General features: G+C 39.1%; 1 protein-coding gene across 7 annotated transcripts in view; it reads left to right on the forward strand.

Moving 5' to 3' along the window:
• Positions 1 to 19,642, forward strand: part of DPF3 (double PHD fingers 3) — a 167,800-nt gene that overhangs the window by 120,379 nt on the left and 27,779 nt on the right. For 3 of the 7 annotated variants that reach the window (XM_063159178.1, XM_063159181.1, XM_063159182.1), the window contains one exon: positions 6,037 to 6,165. In XM_063159178.1, the coding sequence (XP_063015248.1) occupies positions 6,037 to 6,165 (129 nt within the window). Of the gene's footprint in view, positions 1 to 6,036; positions 6,166 to 8,814; positions 8,883 to 8,979; positions 10,387 to 15,075; positions 17,177 to 19,642 lie in introns of those variants that run through there. The other 4 variants (XR_010028091.1, XR_010028093.1, XR_010028092.1 and 1 more) reach the window with 3 other exon arrangements.

A 19,642-nucleotide genomic window follows, 5' to 3' on the forward strand; every position in this document is an offset into this window, starting at 1 on the left:
TTACACCCAAGTTCCAAGTGTGTTTGGTAGAAAAACAGCACCACATTGACACAGATGTGCCGCCTCCAGCCTGCTGCAGGGCCCTGTATCAAGTGCACCAACACTTCCCAGTTTTGGGCCAGCCAACATGCTTATCTCTGGTGCTAACAACAGAGTAAGTGACTGGCAATTTCCTCTCATTCAGTTTGATTTACACTTCTTCCTGAAAAACGGCAATGAAAAGCCTATGCACTTAATTCACGGTGAGGAGTCCGTAGAAATAGCTGCGCACATCCCTGCCTGGCTGTGTCCATGTGAGAGAGCAAGAGCCTGGGGCACCCTTGAGCTGTGCATGGCCTGCTCCTCACCACAGCAGCAGCTGTGTTCTTTCTTTGTTCCTCCCCAGACAGGGTCTAGCCTTGAGCACAGAAGCAGCTCCCTGGTCTGCCTCTCTGCCCACCATTGCTCGCTGTAGCCAGCAATAACAGGGACAGAAGGGGCTGCATGCCCAGCCAGCCATCTCCCTCCTCTTCCATCAAAGAAAGCCACAGTCCAGGCACTACTTTTCTGTTGCCTTCTCCTTAAAGCCATGTTTTCATTTAATCATCACAGTGTAATTTCTCTCGTGAGCCTGCCTGGCCTGCACTGAGCCGTTCTGAGCAGCAAGCGGAGGGGCCGCGCTGCGATTCCTTCCACGGGAGAGCAGAGGCGGGCGGGCGGCAGGGCCAGCGCAGCCAGCCGGGCCCGCGGTCACCATGGAGACGGGCCAGGCCTGCCCGGGAGGAGCGCTGGCAGCCGGGGGGCGAGGACAGGCACACGGAGACACGGCTCGGCATTATCTGTCACCCAGCCTCCAAGGGGCCTGGCCACTGCCAGCGCAGGCTCTTGGAGGAGCGCTGGCAGCCGGGGGGCGAGGACAGGCACACGGAGACATGGCTCGGCATTATCTGTCACCCAGCCTCCAAGGGGCCTGGCCGCTGCCAGCGCAGGCTCTTGGCCGGCGTTCTCCTGCTCAGGCAGGCTTACCCTTTGCCAGGGAGAAAAAGGGAGGAGCTGGAAAGGAAAACTGGCCCCATCTCAGACAAAGAGTCTTGTAAATGAAACAAAAAAATCCCAACAAACAAAACACCCACAAAAAAAAGTAAGTCCACCCCTTTTCCTCCATCATGAAGTGTACTGGCTTGACTCAGGCCTAAATGCAGGGTCCTGCGGTCTCTATTGTGTTCTGAAGATTCTTGTTGCAAACAGAGTAAATGGCCTGATTCAAAGCCCTTTGAATTGAATTGAAAACCTCCAGTGTGCTTTATTGGTTTTGGATCAAACCCAGAAGAAACAGGTAAGAGCTGCACAAAGTGTGCTAGGAAAAATCCCTTAGTGAATGCATGTATCTCTGCCTGTAGCCAATTCTCGGGAATCATTGAAATAAATGATGCACATTGAAATAAATGATCCCCACCCCAGCAGCAAGGCATGCTCTCCATGCATTCTCTATTGCCTTCCCAGCAATGTGGGTATGACATAAAACAGGGATAAAATGCTGCCAAACCTAGATGCATATCTTAAATTATGGTTCAGTATTGTGCTGTATTACCTATAGGCTGAAGAAATATATGTGACAGTGATTTTTTTATCCAGGAGCAGAAAACTAGTATTTCTTTTAAGCACTTGTTCCACCTCACAAGGTTTTGAAGACTGTGATCCAAATAATCAAAATAATTTCACACAGAAATCATAAAAATGCATAGATATAAGGTTCTATTTATTTGGGGGTTTTTCTGTATATATTTAAGGGTCACATTTTGAAGAAAAATGATTTAAAATATCTGTACTCTGAATTTTCTGTTTAAAAAACAGAGACAAGGTTTCCTTCTTCTGAACTTGCCTTCCATCAAAGAAATTTTCTGCAGCCCTGAGAAGTAGAAAACTTCTAATCTCTAAAAAGAGATTTTTATTGAGTCATGTGGCTCCAGGAGATGATGTAGAAAAGAAAATTCCTCAATTCTTGATTTTATTTCACTATAAGCAGCTTGCTTTTATTATTAAATTGAAACTGCGTGGAAGATAACTTACAGGGTTTTTTTGATTGCTTGGGAGGGGCAAAGGGAAGTTAGAATTCTCTTTAGAGCCTCTGCTTTCAAAATCAAGAATGCACATAAGGTATTTTATATATTTAAACTCAGTCAGCTTGTTTAGTTTTCAGGTTTTGTCTACAGAACAAAGTTACTGTGTGATATACTACATAATTTATGTAATTTAACAAACTTTGCTAAAAGACTACTGTGAATGATGATACCATATTTTAAGTAGTTCTTTATTCTGCTCAGCTTGTTATAGCTTGAAATTAACTTGATTAGGCTGAGAAGAAAAAAAAAGTTTGAGAGTAAATGCGTACCAAATTTATTTGGAAATACTGACTTTGTTTTCACTCTGCATCCTGTCTTCACGTGAATCATCGTTCAGGTTCAGGGAAAGTACTATTTGAACTGTACAGATCTTTCCATGCCTCTCCTTATTCAATTTTTTAAGTTTTAAAGTATTTTTAAAAAAATTTGATACACAATTTTAGGGGAGATGTAAATGAGGACATCTACATTCTACATTCAGGTTTCATCAAAAGATGAAGACATTCATCTTTTGATGAAACCTGAAAACAACCCTAAGTTGAAACGGCAAGAGGCACTGATTTAAGTACACCTCCTATAAGCAAACTTTAACTCAGGCAATACTCAAAGCTTCTCAGAGCTTTTGATCTGTTTTTGCAGTTTGCAGTGTAAAAGAAAATCAGAGGAGTTTTGAGTAAGATCGGACAAGGCCATGGCTGGTTTTCAAGCCATTGCTTTAAAACAGTTTCTAATTATGGGTGAGTTGTTTTTTTTTTTTTAACCAAATCCTTGGAGGCAGTCACCTGATCTAAATGAGTCAACTCTCTGCTAGAGAGTTATTTCTTGCTAGTTGAGCTATTTTGCTTAAACTTGCACCTTCTATTTGTTGATCACCTTATGCAAAAAGTGAATACCTAGTTAATTACTATGTCTCAGATGAAAAGCAGCAACATTACCCCGACGGAAATTGTTTTTTCTTGTTTTAAAATCCATAGTTTTATTGATTTAGGGGTGAGATCAGGGTTGGGCTTTTCCTGCATGATACCCTGTTCGTGAAGATTACATGTTAAATCTTGCCATTTTTCCTTTGTTTTCTTATTCCTTCATCATTTGTTAATGACAGTAAAATAGAACTAGAAACTCTGAGGATATATGCAAAAAAAGTTCCTTTCAAAGTAAGAACTCTGCCATCTGAAAATCTCTTTATTCTCAAACCTTCTGTGATTTAGCCTGTGACTTAATTCACTGTATGGTACTGAACAAGAAAATAAGCTAAGTCAGGTTTGGTTCTTGTTTTGGCACACATTAGAAAAAAAAAAATTGAAGAGAATAACATTGCCTGGCTTGTTTGGCTTTAGAGATACATCATTTAAGATATCATTAATGTAACTTTGAGAACTTCTCATCTGTCTATGACTTTTTAGGCCTGATATCTCTATCACTCTCTATAAGTGAGCACACAGACACTCAGATTAAAAATTAAATAAATTGGAAAAAAACAAGGAAGAAAAGAAAGGGGGAAACAAGGAAAAGAAAGAGAAAAAAGAATAAGAGAAGAGCAACCAAACCTGAAGTTTATTTCCTTTCCAGTGGTCTGGGAGAATCCCTTCAGCTTTATCATACTCAGCAGATACCCTCCATCTCTCTCCCACAATGCAGATGGATTGAGCGGTGTAGGTACTTTTGAGTCCCCCTGTCCCATTTCCAGTTTGACAGTCGGTGGATCTTACGGCCATAATTGGTGTGTAAATAAATTTAAGTCACTATATACAGAGTGTTAATTACACCACTGTGAACAGTGGTAGAAGTGGAGCTCTTTCCTAGGTCTGCTGGCTGGCACCCTGACTGCTTGTGGCCTTGCCACAGGATTTTTGTGTGTTTGAGTATAAGCCAGTTTACCACTCTACCTCCAAGTCTTTCACCTTTAAAATGCAATGCAACCTTACCATGAGACTTAATGAGGGTCCAGAACACTTTGGTTAGATTCAGTGGCAAAAGAGGCTTTTGATCTCACTGAAGGTTAATAATAGAGTCTTCATGTCTGTAAGGCACTTTAAGAAACTTGGATGAAAGGTAAAATAATTTAATAAAGGACAACAACAAAAAAAGTCACTGGATTCTGAGCTTGCTGAGTTTGCACTGCACATGGACTGTCTGTAGATGCAGAATAATATAAAGAGGTAATTACTTAACTTTTTCAAAATGGAGCTGCAGTGGGAAATGTAAATGTTGGGGAGGTCTGTTTTTTATACACAAAATATGTAGCAGCAACAACTTTATGATCATTTTGTTACAGCTCTTAAAATGAGCCGGTGTGCTAGACTTCCACCTGGTTCCTGTTCTTTTTTTGCTTATCTTGCATATATTAAATGCCTTCCTGGAACAGACAAAATGCTAATCTAACACTGGAAGCTTTTCTCTTTTTTTGAGGAAGTTGGGAATCGGTCAACCAGGATCATTTTAGAGCAAAGTCCATTGTTTAGTAAATACTGTCAGGATCTCCATGACCACACAGGAAGATAGTGATGTATTTGCAGCCTTATAGGTTAATTTTCTTCTTAATTTCACCTTACCTGGAATCTTTTAGTTACCAATCTCCAAAAGTTCAGCTGATCAACATCTGGAAATAAATGAATAACTAGATGCACCCAAACCAGAAAAGCAGATTGAACTTGAAGGAAATTTTAATTTTAAGTGTATGTCTTGGACTGCTACCAGAAGCCCTTTAGAATGTCATTGTTCTTTGGGGGAAATTTGAATGTGGACAAAAAGACCGTTAATAAAGGCTGTCAAAACATCTGTTAAAAATCTGCAAGTTACAAAATATGCATTAAAAACATAATTAAATAAAGATGGTGCAGTTTAAAGTTCTTCATTCTCTCATTTGTAAAGTTCACGCAGTAGCTTAGGCCAGGTATACCTACTGGCATATAGCTGGAATTTTTTATGTTAAAAGGAATAAAGACAAACAGCAACCATTACCTCCACTCCCTTCCCCAGTTCATAGAGTGTACAGGAAGATGTTTTCCTTTTCTGGAGAGCAGAGGAGGGAAATGGCTGTTGTGAGCACGAAAAAAAGGACATTGCTGTTCTGCTCAACTAAGAGGAATGCAGAAGACCTCTGCCCTTCTCTTCTTCCAAAGGGATCTGCATCCTCCTTTACTTAAGATCAGTGTGTGTCTGCTCCTTTCCAAGTATTCCTAGCTGGAAAATAATAATATAGCCTTGCTCCTTTTCTCTTGGCTGAAAAAGTCTTTAACTCTTCTGGTTGGGATGTCTGCCCAGGCTCACTCTGCACCTGTGCTTGGTGCTAGTGTTGGACCCTTCTTGCTCATCCAAGGGAACATGACTGCTACAGGGGCCTTAAGTCTTGGGTGAAACATCCCCAAATGGCTTTACCTGTGAATATTCAAGAGCTTTTGAACCAACCTTCTGGCTAAAGACACTCTGCTACTTAGAGATGCAGGCCCCTAAGAAGCTACTTGAAAAAAAACCAGTAAGGGTACTTATTCCCCCATCTTCCCACTGTTGATTTTTGAGTTTTGGAGACTGTATTTTTCCTTTATGAATTTGTATTTTGTGGGATTATGATGATGACAGCTGCCTGAAAAACCAAATTTGGCTTACTGACAACATAGGTCTTATCCTGCCTTAGGGATTGCCTCTATACAAGTCCCTGAACTGTAAAGGCATATCTGGAAGCATGTCCTTGAGAAGGAGCAGCCTGGCTGGGATTATAAAGGAAATAGTAAAGGGCATTTCAGGCAAAATAGAGACAACCCAGGGTGTACTTAGAATGGAGGTGGTTTATGCAGTTCACTTTTTGTTCTGATTGACAATGTTTTGGGAAGACTGTGGCCTGCAAACTCACTGAGCTAACACCATATCACGGATGAGGGGCAAATGGTCCAAGTGAATGCTCTTGTAGTAAATCTGATTTCTAACCCAACTACAGCCCAGAAAGGACCAGATGGGGTCATCATTCCCAATAACTACTGTGACTTCTGCCTCGGAGGCTCCAATATGAACAAAAAAAGTGGCCGGCCTGAGGAACTTGTATCGTGCTCAGACTGTGGGCGCTCTGGTAGGTGACTCCTTCTTGCATCTTTCTTGTACAAAGGTTTTTGTGATTTGGTTTTTGCACCTTCTGAAGGTTTTGAAAAAAGGCATCATATCTGGGAAGGGATTGAAGATGGAATCTTACCTCTTCTCTGTGTTTGTGGGAAAGGATGGCTGAGAAACTTTTATATTATAAACCCCATTATTGGATTCACATATTTAAGCTAATGGGGTCTTATGAAATAATGAAGTTTTAATTTATTATTGGCTTTTGGGAACATTGGTACATGTACTAGTTGTTCTTCACATGGAAGGAGAAAATCCTATGACAATTTTGCAGAATGGTCTCTGTCTTTAAATGCTGCAATTACAACTATAAATTACTTACAAGATTTATGAAAGTTGCATGACAAGCATTCCATTGATTACACATTTCATGCATTTCTTCATCCAAAAAAGAAAGAGGGAGAAAATTACAGGGTAGGTATGGGGCTAGCTGTCAAGAATTATCCTCTTATAAGATGACTATCATTAGTTTTGTTTAAAGAGGTTTTTATTTCTCCCTTCCCTTCTCTCTTTTTAAATGTAGGCAATTGTGTCTTTCCCAATTTGAGTTGTCTTTATTTCTGGGCTGTTGTTTTCTTCCCTCCTTTCTTAGTTTTTTTATTTTATTTTCTTTCTCTTTTTTTTTTTTTGGACAACATTATACCAGCTGAACAGTTATTTATAGCTCCCATAGGAAGTAGTGGTGGTGGTAGAGGGAATTGGGAGACCTTAAACAACTGCATATTCCAGCATTGGTCCAAGTTTCCACTTGTGATATTTTTGTTTTGTGATACTAGTGGTAATAAGATGGTGATATAGAAATCTGAAAACCAAGGAGGCCTTGAAACTCAGTATGAATGCTGCTCCTTCTGTACTGTAGTCACTGAAAGATGTCTGTTGCTTCATGGCTGAAATGTGATGTGGAATGTTCTCATGCCAAGGAAATGGCCTTTTTATGCTCCTGCTGAAATTCATAGTAAGCCTATTACCACATTCAATGGGAGAACGATTAGACTCTCACTGAAATTGCCTTCTGCAGTTGTTGTGACCTCTGAAGACATTCTGAAATTACACTGGTCACCAGACAATCAATGGCAACCCCTTTGGTTTTCTCCAGGGGCATCCTTACGAATGCTGTGTCAGAGACATGGACCTTTTAGTGTACACGTGATTGCTTCTACCAACTAATGGGGAAAGTCCATGGAGTCTGTGGTGCCATCTTGGAAGATTACTGCCCTTTGCCTTGATTGTTATATTTCAATATAACTAATTTCAGCATCCTGATATGGCACAATGAGATGGAGCCATATTTTATTGCTACTTAAACATTGTTATGGTGGTTATATCAGAATCCAAATACATTAATTCCCTTGATTCCTTAGTGTGATAGAACAAGTAGATCAGCCAGTAGCCTAAACTGTGCCAAATCAGTTCCATTAAATGCTATCCTTGTACAAATTCTGACCCACTTGGGTCATTCATAGGGTCTGCAATGCTGTGACTGATGTGTGATGAAAGTGATTAAGGTATAACCACACACTAATCTCTAAACTAAAACAATGAAACCTCTTTGGTGGCTGACATCTTTCTCTTTTATAATAAAGGAGAATATTTTCATTACACTGAAAGAGAGGTCATGGAAATTATATTGCTTCTTCTGTTCACAAAGTCAGTAAAATCACATTTCTACAATATGGTTTATCTGCCAATTATTTTGTTATATCCATTTTCTTTTTTGTGAACAAGACTTACTTCTTTCTGTTTCAAGCAATGCAGTGTACTTGTTATCTGGCTGATTCCTGTAGCTGGAGCAGGGAGCCAACAGTTGGTTGCCTAAGTACATGCTACTGTTTGTGAATAACAAAATAGTTGTTCCCTAAAATCTCACGCTTGAATTTTGTTGGGGCACAAGAGATATCTCTTTCTCTACCATCCCTAAAGAAGGAATTTGAAGGTCATACTATTAATCACATAAAAAGTTTGTCTGAGAGAGAAAACAAACCTCAATTTCACAGATTTCAGCATTTGACTTCTCTTTTTAGGAGTCTTCTTATGGTTGTTGTTGCCATTATTGGTATTGTGTGGAGAATTTCCTGTTCCATCTTGAAAGTTGGATTGACTCACACAAATTTGAACTTTCCAGTGTTTCCCAAGATGGGATACTTCTCAGTTGTTTTAGTTGTTGAACTGTATATATTAGTTTTGGGGTTTTTTTATTTTTGAAGGACGTGCCATGACATTTGTATTAAAGTATTGGTTTAGGTTACTTTCACTTAGTCTTCAAAATGTATTTAATTTTGTCTACAGAGGAGGTTCTTTAGGATCAGGTGAAGAATGGGGATAAAAAGTATTCCTGAGGTTGATGAGGTATCTAGTGGTTTACATCTCCGTAGCAGAACATTTGTGACTGTCGATGCCGTTGTGCTTAGAGCTAACAGTGTCTCATTACTTACATGGTCTAAAAATATTTTTAAATTGATCTAAGTAATCATGAGGAAATATTTTACTGTCTTTTGAAGAGAGGAAAACATGATTAACCCTTTCGCTGCTGTAGCTATGGGCACCTGTGGTGTTTGTAGATTTTCTCTTGGAAAGAGAAACTGATCCTTTGTTATTTTCCTTACTGCAGTTCTACCTATGCTATGTTGTTGGGGTGCACGGGCACATACAAGCACACACCTATGAGCTTGATAGTCTGACTTGCTTAATGATAATGAAAATGATGAAAAAAATGATGATGATGATGATGCCTTTTGCTTAACCCATGTGCTGATATATTCATCATACATGTCAGCTCATTTGGGAAGAGAAGGCAGGAGGGACGAAGCAGCGGCAGCACGCACTACGGAGGACTTGTTCGGTTCCACGTCAGAAAGCGACACCTCGACCTTTCATGGCTTTGACGAGGACGATGCAGAAGAGCCTCTCTTGAGCCGAGGAGGTGGCTGTGGTGGCAGGTCTCCCTCTGCAGACAAAAAGGGCGGCTGCTAAAATAACTAAAAAGACACAGAAACTCTGAGCTGTCCTTTCCACTACTAAGATTATTATTATATTTTTCATTTTTTAGGTCCTCTTGGGTTTTTGGTTGGTTGGTTTTTTCCCTCCTCCCCCCCTTTTTTTTTTGTTTTTTGTCATTTTTGTTATGTTTTCCCTGTGGGGGTGTACACTGAAAGCACAAGCATTTAAAGCTCTTGACAACTACTTTGAAGAGACAGAAGGTTTTTGATTTTCCTGTTTTGGTTTTTCTCTTTCTCTTTTTTTTTCACTTTAATTTGGTTTTATCACATCTCCCCTCCTTCTCTTTCTCTTTGGAAACATAAAAAGTGGATTTAATATTTTTTTTAATAGTGAGCAGAGTTGATTTTCTTGTCTTTTAATATATATATATCAGCAAACCACAAAAAATACAGATGGGTTGGAGAACAGAAAGTAAACCCAAATAGTTTTTTTAATTATTATTATTATTTATATATTCTATGTATTATTAGAAAAAACTACTTTTTAAATAAAAATAGAAAAAAAAATCCAACAAAAAAGCAATGGATGTCTACTTGGTAATAGAACTGTTTCTAGAGAACCACTGTGGGCGGACTCTATCAGGGGACAAGGAAACCCTTGATGTGATGGCATCTGCATCTTGAGATTTTGCACTTACTGTAGCATGTGAAGTCTGGCTCTTACATCTGCTACGCTACAGCCTGAAAATACAAGCAGCACCATCGAAGACCACGGCCTTGGGGAACACATTTCCATCTCCTTTGGACACCTTTACACTCAATAAATCTCCTCTCTGCATCCCTTCATGTCTTCCCCACACTGTTCCACTTTTTTTTTCTTTTCCTTCACCGTTCACTTGATGGACAGCAATTTCCAAGCATAGAGGTGGAATATGAATGGCAAGTCATATACATCACAGAAAAAAACAAAAGGAGGAGCAGAATCCTGGAAGAAATGACATGGAAAAATACCTCACCTATTCTTTTCTTTCAATTTTTAAATTTCAATTCACAGCATTTTTTCCTGTGTTGCCCTCGTTTTCTCTCTGTAGTGTCTCACAAGACACTTTATTTGCTTTTTAATGGCTTCTTTTGAAATAAACCAAAGCAATACTAATTAAAGTTCCAAGGGCAATGGAGAAGAGAGTGACTGCCTTCCCAGCGACTTTCCCAGAAAGGAGGAAACATGCAGCAGGATTTGAAAGGTATGTCCAAGCTGAAATGTCTTTCACTCAATTGCGAAATTTCTTGCCCTGGCTTTTCAGCAGACCCCTGACTGAGCTTTGTTGTTGCAGCAAGTCCCATGGATTAAATTGTATTATACATATGGGCCACATTCATGCCCCTGGTGAAACTAATGGAAGTTCTGTGAGAGCAGGATCCACACTTGCGTACAGTCAGAAATGATGCAGAAGGAGTCAGTGTGTAGTTATGTTTTGCTGTCCTAATGCAGGCAAAAATCTCCCTGGAGCAGGGGCAAGTTTAAGTTTTAAAGATCTATTTTTACTGATGTACATAATGCAAACAGGGTGAAATCATGACCTGATTAAGAGCAAAGGCAACACAGACAGTTCTCTGGACAGTGCCTATTCCTTAAACTGTAGGTGTGTGTTATTGATACCAGAGTAAAAGTCTTAGCCTTGCAATAAGGAATTTGGATATGTACAATGAAACAAGCCAGACCAAATGTACCCTGTTTTTCCTGCTTCTTTGCTAGGGTAGTCTGTCTGTGAGAGCAATTTCAACTCCCTCCTCCACCTTCCAACCTTGTAGAAAAAAGAGAAATAATTCAGTCTCTTGATTTTTTTATTGTTCTCTTTAGACATGAAATGAGCAGTGGCTAAATTCTGCTTTTAGGTATACAGGCATAAATCCAGAATATAAGCTAACTGATGTCTAGATTACATTAATAATCCACGTTCAGGATGCTGTTAGAAAACATTACAAATTCCTCTGTATGTGTACATCAAAGGCCAGAGCCATGCACACTTGCCAGGAAAGAGCCTTTTTTAAGGTTTCCCCATTTTGATAATTCTTTTCTGTGTTGCTCCTGATTTATTGTAATCAATCAAGTGTCAAATCAATTATATTTTGACATAATGCTGTCAATGAGAACTGTACTTCAACTGATAAAAACATTGATTTCTTCCACAACCAGTCCTTTTTTTCATCCGAAATAGTGCAAGATAAATAGATAATGTTTTGCTACTCTGCTGTATTTACTAAAGCTCAGTCCTTACAGCACCTGAATTAGGTAGCTGCAACCTACCCAAGTACATCTTTCAGAAGAACTCCCATCACTGTATAAACTGCAGAACAGGCATACTCTAAGTGGAGTTTTTCCAAGTGGAGTCCTTAACATTGTCTTTTGTGAACCATGCCTAACGCATTGTGGGCTCTTTTGGAATACAAACAATAATCAGATGCCCATAATTCATTAAGTCTTGAATTAGTTTCACAAATGCAGTTACTATAACAATACATACAGTCTTAATCCTTTTGCAACTAAACCACCCCTCTTTGTGACAACTGGGTAGCACAGTACCCTCAGAAAGAAGTCACAACAGCTCATGAAGTGTATAAAAATTGCAGGCTGACATATATTACAGATAGCATAGAAAATATCCTCACAGTTATTTATATCATTACTGTGTATATGGATGCTCACTCATTCAATACAGTCCTAAAAGACCAAGTAAGATAATATTAATTCATTTTTATGTAGTGAGAGTAGTTCTTTAATTTCTCAAGATGCCTTATGAGATTGAGATAACCAACATGAGTTTAGTCCAGCAGGATGAGCAGTATGGTGCTGACTGTAGGAAGGCTTTAATCTAAGTGAGGACATTAGGACATAGAGTTGGAAGCTAAAAGAGTACTTGTTTAAGCTAGGTTGTAAAGTAGAGTTAATGGTGAATATGGCATGGAGTGATAATATGGAAATAAAATATTCTCAGGATATGTAGTGCTGGAGTGAAGGCTGGGAAGAGGGAAAGAAGGTTGGTAGTTCCTGAGCTGAAGGAAGATGAAAGCAAAGCAAAGGGGCTGCTGCGCAAGACCCTCTCATGAGGGGAAGATGACAATGTTAATTAGGCAGAAAACATATAGGAGGATGTTTCATAAGTGAAATTAAAAAAAAAAAAATAAAAAAGAAAGGACTCTGAGACTAGCATAACCAACTCAGAAATGAGAGAACTGCACAGTGTCAATTGTATCTTAAAGGGCACGTAGGTCCCAAACAAAACTAGGGAGGCATAAAAAAAGTTTGCAATGTGAATTCTGTTTTGTAATTAAACATTTATCTTTGAAATCAGAATGAATTGTGATGCTCTTTATTCCCCAGTGATTTCAGCAATTCAATTGAAACTTTCTGTTCTTCATAAATTCTTCAAAGGTGTAGTCCTTCAACTAATTACAACCCTGGCTATCCCAGTTCTCCAGTTCTCATCTTCCAGATGTCCTTCTTATTACAGGAAGGTTGGCACAAGGCTTTCCAAAGAGTATCCTGAAACACATGTTCCAAACAAACCACATACCCAAATAAGACAAACCCAATGTGAAACGTGAACAAAGGGTTGTTTCATTTCAGGCCCTTAATGCAGACTTTTCTATGTTAAATAATGTAAGCTGTCTCCTCAGGCACCTTTCCATTGCTCCATACTAAAGGATCTCAGAAAACACACATAGTTTCTGGAGTCATCCTCTGCTAACTCTGATTCACAGATGGGTGCAGGAGAATGAAGGAAGTGGCATGTTGCTTAAGCAACTGATAGGGGAGAAGAAAGGCTACAAGGAGTGGGCACTGATCCGTAGCCTATTCCCTTTTGAAGCATTTAATTACTTGAAAATTTTAGCAGGGACTGACCTCAGCTCTTCCATGAAAACAGTATAAAATTTCAAGCATGATAATATACACTGAGAAAATTTAAAGCAAATACAAGATTCTGGCATAGAAGTTAAAAAGTAAAAGGAGAAATGGGCATGTGGTGGAAGAGGAACTGAAATCTAACTTGCTTCACTTTGCATCTCTTCCCTTCACCCAGACACCCCCCAGTTTTATGGGCTATATTTTTATTTATTGAATATGTAATGGTGCTTGAAATAACATCATATATATGTGGTAAGGTCATAAATGATGAGCCTAGGCTGATGAAACAAGGGCCAGAGAGAACTCTACCACTGACTTCAGAAGGATTACCACTGGGCTTTCTTAGCTATTGCTTTTATTGAATGAAACCTCTCTATTAATATGCTTGCTGGTATGGTGTAGACAAGCTCTGAGATGGTCATTTGTTTCAGCAGAATGTGTTATTAGAGTCCCCTCCCCGCATTGTTTTGCCTTTGAGCTTTTATATTAGTTATTCATTTTGAGTTCCATTTTGCCATGTTAGAGACCTCAACTTAGGCTCTTGATTGAAGACAGAGACTCAGTTTGCTGCCTGCTGGTGCATGGAGAAAACAAGAACTGCACCCAGAGAGTCAGAGTCCAGACAGTGCTGGGGCACCACTGTGTTCTCTCATGCCCACTTTGCCTTTCTTTGGTTAATTCTTGCAATGATACTTTGAGATGGGCCCCAAAATAATAGTTCAAATGCCATAAAACTATGGAGCTTTCAAAGCCTGGCTCTTTGTGCAATTTGCCTCTTCCCCATGGCAAGCAGTTTTAGTGAATCAAATCCTCAAGCAAACATTGTATTGACCCCACTGGGAGTCATCTTATTATAAAAACTGCAAAATATGCCCAGTGTGTTTTGTGTTGCTACATATGTAGATGTTTCCAATAAGCACCCATTTCATATTATCTTTATTTTTTCTTATTTATATGAAATTTGTAGCTATAAGTAAAAGTATGAGGCACATGCATGAGTTCATGCTCACATAGGGTTATTTTGACAAACTTCTGAGTGCAGGAATTCAGCTGGGATGAGTTTTTGCTGACTGAGCCATTACAATAAACCCTACCAATCTTTGTTCTCTTTGCCAGATATCTACCAGTGTTGAAAAAAACCCCAACCTGTATAAATACCATACAATACTGAAATTGTGTCAGAACTATTTTGATGTCCCTGTCTGTATTTCCACAAATGCTAAGTTGCCAATTTCAGAGAAGAAAAGTGGCAAAAACATTTAGGACAAAACCCAGCTCTTGGGGTTTCCAGGCCTGATAGCTCTGCTAAGAAGATGCTGCCAGTTCATATCTATGACTTATTCTTTTGGTGTCTGGCAGTTCCTAAGATTTTGGACCTTCATTTAGTCTAGAACTGATATGAGACATGTGGGAAGATATGGGAAGAGGCACTTGAATTTTGTGAAAATAGAGATGATTTTATTTGCTATCTAATCCTGCTCAGGATCTTAGCAGTATGTAACTTAGTCAATTCATGGAATAAATGCAATGAAAAATACAATCTTTCATTCTTTCCAGAAGTTATTGCATTACTGTCACCCCATGTGTATTGTTTAGACTCCTGAAAATGTCTTTTGTGCCATGCTGTATATGCTTGTGGCTCCCTACAAATAATTAGTAAAAGAGGAAGGTAATTAGGGCAGGATTTCATAAGCAAAGGTCTTAACCTCTACTGAAGACACAGCTCTCTAAGCTGAATGATGAAGGTTATTTAATAATGTTCCTGAGAAGAAAGATTGACAGTGTGCAGTGCCTTTCTTGTCAATATGCTTTTTCTTATCCTATTTGTTTGCTTTGTGTTCATTTATGGCTTCCACAGTCAGTTGAAACTGAGTCTGTTGAGCTATACTTTCAAGGAACGAGAATTCAAGCAATGTTGGAAGCTTGGTTTGTGCTGTTTCTGGTTTTTTTTTTCTGAACATGTGCTTTTTTTTTTTGTCTGCTTGAGTTTGTTTAGTTTTACTTTGTATTGCCTTTTCCTCTGCAGTCAGCCCTGCCCTCGTGGATTCCAGCAGCCTTCAAGCAAAACATTTCAGAAGAAGACCGAGAGAAGCCAGGATGCTTTGATACTTCTTTCCTTGCCCTGAGTCGTCTGTACCTGAGTTCCATCTGGCACAGGAGTCTGGACTGTGGGAAGTTGGCTGCCAACTGTTGAGAGAAGTTCTGGGGATGCCCTAAGCTGGTGCAATACAAAGAAGTTTTTTGAAGTCTTGATTTCACTTTCTTTTAAGTGTGTGTATAAACCCAGGTCAGACTGGAATTGATCTACAGTAGAACTGACTGAAAAACAAACAAACTGAAAAAGACAACTATTTTATTTATTTCGATATTTAAGAAAGAAGTGCTGAAGTTGCACAGTATTTTTGTTTGAAATACATTTTACTTCAAATTTTAAATGCAATTTTGTGAAGACATGAAATTTTAAAAAGCACTTACTGTAAAATAAAGACTGAATATTTACTTTAAGGAAAAAACTTTTTTAAAATAATGAAAATAAAGGTCAACTCTGCTCTCTCTCTTACTTTAAAGAAGCCATTCATACATGTGCTGGGTATCTTTGTTTTTTGAAAATTGGATGTGGTAAGTGAAGATTGTTCTGATTTATTTTCTTTTTAATAATATTATCCTGTTAGATGCTTAAAATCTACTTTGCTGTACTGTGTTAGGCACAAAAACTGTTGGAGTAGCAAAGACCAGGCTCAGTGGTTGAATTTCTTTGTTACCAGATTTTGTGTCCATTTCAAAGGACTGTCCTCCCAGTAGGATTGATCTGTGTCTTCTGCATGGCAAAAGAGGTTTGCTCTTGAGCAACTCTGTGAAATACTTCTGCTGAAAGAGGGCTTTGAGAATTGAAAACAACTCTGATCATTTTTGTATTATTTTTTGCTTTGGTAATTCCACAGCTGATTTTGAGTTGGTTGTAAGGGAAGTATCTAAATGTTAGGTGCCCTTGGCATGGATCTAGGTGTCAAGAATGATGTCATATGTAGAAAACTTGTGTATTTCAGCCTTTTCTGAACTGGTAGTGGACTTTGAAAAGCATACAGGTGCAACCACACATCTGCAATAAGCAACAGGGGTTACCATGCAGGAGAAAAATACGAGTTCCCACAGCTGCAATCCTAAGTTGTCCTGTGAGGCAGCAGGGAGGGATGGTCACATCCCAACTTCTGAATCATTAGGCATTGTCCCAGTGGAAAAGGAGGGTTTTGTTGGCCAGATCTACATGCAGTGGATAGCACAGGTCTGCTCATTGTCTTGTGTGACGAGGTCTAGGAGAGATGCAGGATAGCCTTGTGTCCTAGGAGAAGAGGAATGGACTTGGCTCTGTCTTGCACCCCTGCTACAGAGGAGAAGCAAACCGAGGGCAAAGCACACCAACAGTTATTGGGATTGACCCTCAGGGTTTAGGCAGACAGAAATATAATGTGGCTTATGTTGTCTTTCAGAATGGAAAAACTATGTCCACAAAAATGCATGTTGACTAGGTGAAGCTGACAGAAAACCTGATACTGTTTTGTGTTTCCTGCACATCTAGAACACAAACTCACCTCATTGAGAGGTTTCCATGTATCAGTAGCAGCAGATTTTTTAGTCTTCTCCCTCTCCCTTTTCCCACTTCTTCCCAGATTAAAACATAAAGTCAAAAATAACCATGTAAGGTAGTCCTGCTCAAACTGAATTAAATGACAATTTGTGTCCTAATTGGGCTCTTTAGCAGGATGGGTTTGCTTTGCTCATGTTGTTGATTTCTAAACATGCAGTGGGGAACTGCCTCTAGAGAAAAAAAAAAATTTTCATCAAAATATAAGACGCACAACTGTAATGAAGATTTGAAAACTGTAGGGTCTGTGTTAAGTTTGTGTAATATTTCTTCCAAATAAAAGTTCTGCTTCTAGCACCCTACTGTATATTCCTCTGTAAATATTACTTCCCCAAAGCAATTCCACAACGTCTTTTTTTAGTGCAAATAATCTTCTTTTAAAAAGACATTGTTGAGTAACATATATGTACATTTACTTTTCTAAGTTCTCCATTGTTTATAATACTCTCTTTGAAGCTCAAAATAAAACTTCCTCCTCTATTGATTTTGTTTCCCTTTTCCATTTTGTAAATTATGACTTTTGTCCCCGGATTTTGTTTTGTACTTCCTAATGAACCATGGCATTAACCAAGAATTATCTTAATTTTTCTCTTTTACTTTCTCTTCTACATTCATTGGACTGCAGAAAATGGTCCTGTTGCTTGCTATAGAGAAGGTAGGCAGGAAATAAAAAAGTGTTTCTGTATAGGGCTCATTATAAGAGTGTTTTCTATCCTTTGGTGATATTAGAGGATCTTCCTAAATGTGTTTGTATTTTAGTAGCCTTCTTTATGAGATTAGTAGAATTGCATTAAGGTAGTCTGGAGTCAAAGGTGGAGTCTAAGCTATATGACAGCTGTTTGCATAGATTTTAGTGACATTGCCTTAAGGAGTCTTGCCCCTACCTGTGCCAGTTTCCATCCAGCCACTGGAGTAACTGGAAGCTGTGATGCCCTTTGCATTTCACAGTGCTGGCATGAACCTTCCCTTTCCCCTTACATGTATTAGATTAATGATATGGCTGTTCAGAATGAAAAGACAATGAGGAAATACTGTTTTAGATTTGATGCTATCTTTTTAGGAAACTCTGTGTGTGACCTCTTCCCTAATGTTTTATTTTTTATAAAACTCTGTTTTACAGATGGGCTCCTCCCTGTCTGATTCTTAACATCTGTGTGACAGACTGTGTCTTTGTGGCAGATATTTAACTACTGGGAGGGAGGAAGGAAGGAAACTGCTTGTGGCACCAGTGCACTAGGTCATCTGCCATTTAACATCCATTGCCATTTTCATTGTCCTCAGTGTGATGATGCACAGTGCAGAGTCAGACATTTTTGCTAAGGTAACCAGGAGTGAACATGCATGTTGAAATTGGCCTTTATGGATGTCTGTCAACACCTGGTTGAGATGAATAGGATCCTTCCCACCACAGCAGAGCTGTTGTTATAAGCTGTCAGAGTCCAAGCAATGTCTCCACATAAGTCTTATTAATTTGAATACTTTTGTGCCTTTTTATTTTCTTTTCTCTTTTTCTTTCTATATTTTTTTTTAAAGTCACAGGTCTGGAATTAGAAATGTTAAAGAAAAAATTTAGTTTTGGAGAAACAGAATCTGAACAGATAAGCCCAGGGACAGGTTTATGCTGACATAAATAGATCTTATTTTCTTGTTTGGAGAATGGCTCTTGCCAGTGAGAGTGAAGGATGGCAGCAGGAGGGACTAAAAATGCTTTCAGCACTGCAGCAGTCAATGGGTGCCCCCAAAGCTGTATTTCCCTGGACTGAGATTGAGCTGAAGGCTGGCAAGTCTGAAGGCTGGAACCCTGTTTTCTCTGGGTGGACTGAAAACAGCATCAGCTAATTTGCTTTGGCCTGAACTAGAATATTGGACTGGTTTAAGATTTATTCCAAATTTTTGCCTACAATCAGAAAAAAGAAAATCTGATTAAATTTGCATCTTGGATTTGTAAACCCTACTTGTATTTAAATCCATCAGCTTATAGATGATAAAGAAAACCCATAACACTTTCTTTCTAAACCCAAGCTTTTAATTCTCATTAGCAATGGCACAGACTTCTCTGTACCCCATCCCATCCCCGGTGTTGAAGGTGGATGAGTAAGACCTCAACTACATCAGGCATGCATAGCAGAGCACATAAGCAATGACTACTGGGCTGGGTGTGTCCAAATTGTGACTCGATGTTTTTAAGACCTCTATTATCCCTTGGAAATTGTTGTATAAAGATTGTATTGTTTGCTGCACTAAAGCTGGACATTTGCCATAGTTAAGCCCTAACTTTGATTTTAATGACATAATATGAGAGCCATCCATCTGTGGCACCTCACCAGAATATTTTGAAGACCTAACTACATTGTCTGCTGTTTCAACAAATGTTCTTGCAGTGCCTGTTAGAAACTTCTACTATCACAGCTGTCATTTCATGATGTTTTGTCTTTGCAGCTTGTAACTCTGCATGATTCCATGGGGGGTGAACCATGGTGGGAGAAGGATGGCATTTACCTTCATGAAAGCACAGATTTCTGGAGCATGGTGTTGTGGCTGATAATGCCATCCATAATTAGAAACAGGTTTGCTTAATTTTGTCTGAGGCAGCTGTGGTAACTTTAAATTATGTACAAGCCAACCGTGGCACTGCTAAGGAAAAGGGAACATGATTTAAACACCGAAGCTGGCCAGTGGGCTAAAGCTTTTGGAACTTCTGCTTCCTACCTGAGGGAGCTTGCAGAAGGTACCTTTCTTTTTTTTTTTCTTTTGCAACTCAGCTGATAGATGGTACCTCTTGAGTAGGAACAGACACAGCCCCCCTTCAATGTCTTGAAATTGAGTGGTTTGGGATTTTTTGGAGTAGGGTTTAATTTCTCAGTGCTGGTCATCTCCTATAACCAGTTGTCAGTAATACCTAGTTTATATCTATGTTTGCATAGGTATTAAGAGTAATCTTTTATTTGGA

The sequence above is a fragment of the Melospiza melodia genome, chromosome 6 (assembly GCF_035770615.1).
Source record: "Melospiza melodia melodia isolate bMelMel2 chromosome 6, bMelMel2.pri, whole genome shotgun sequence".
Classification (NCBI taxonomy): domain Eukaryota; kingdom Metazoa; phylum Chordata; class Aves; order Passeriformes; family Passerellidae; genus Melospiza; species Melospiza melodia.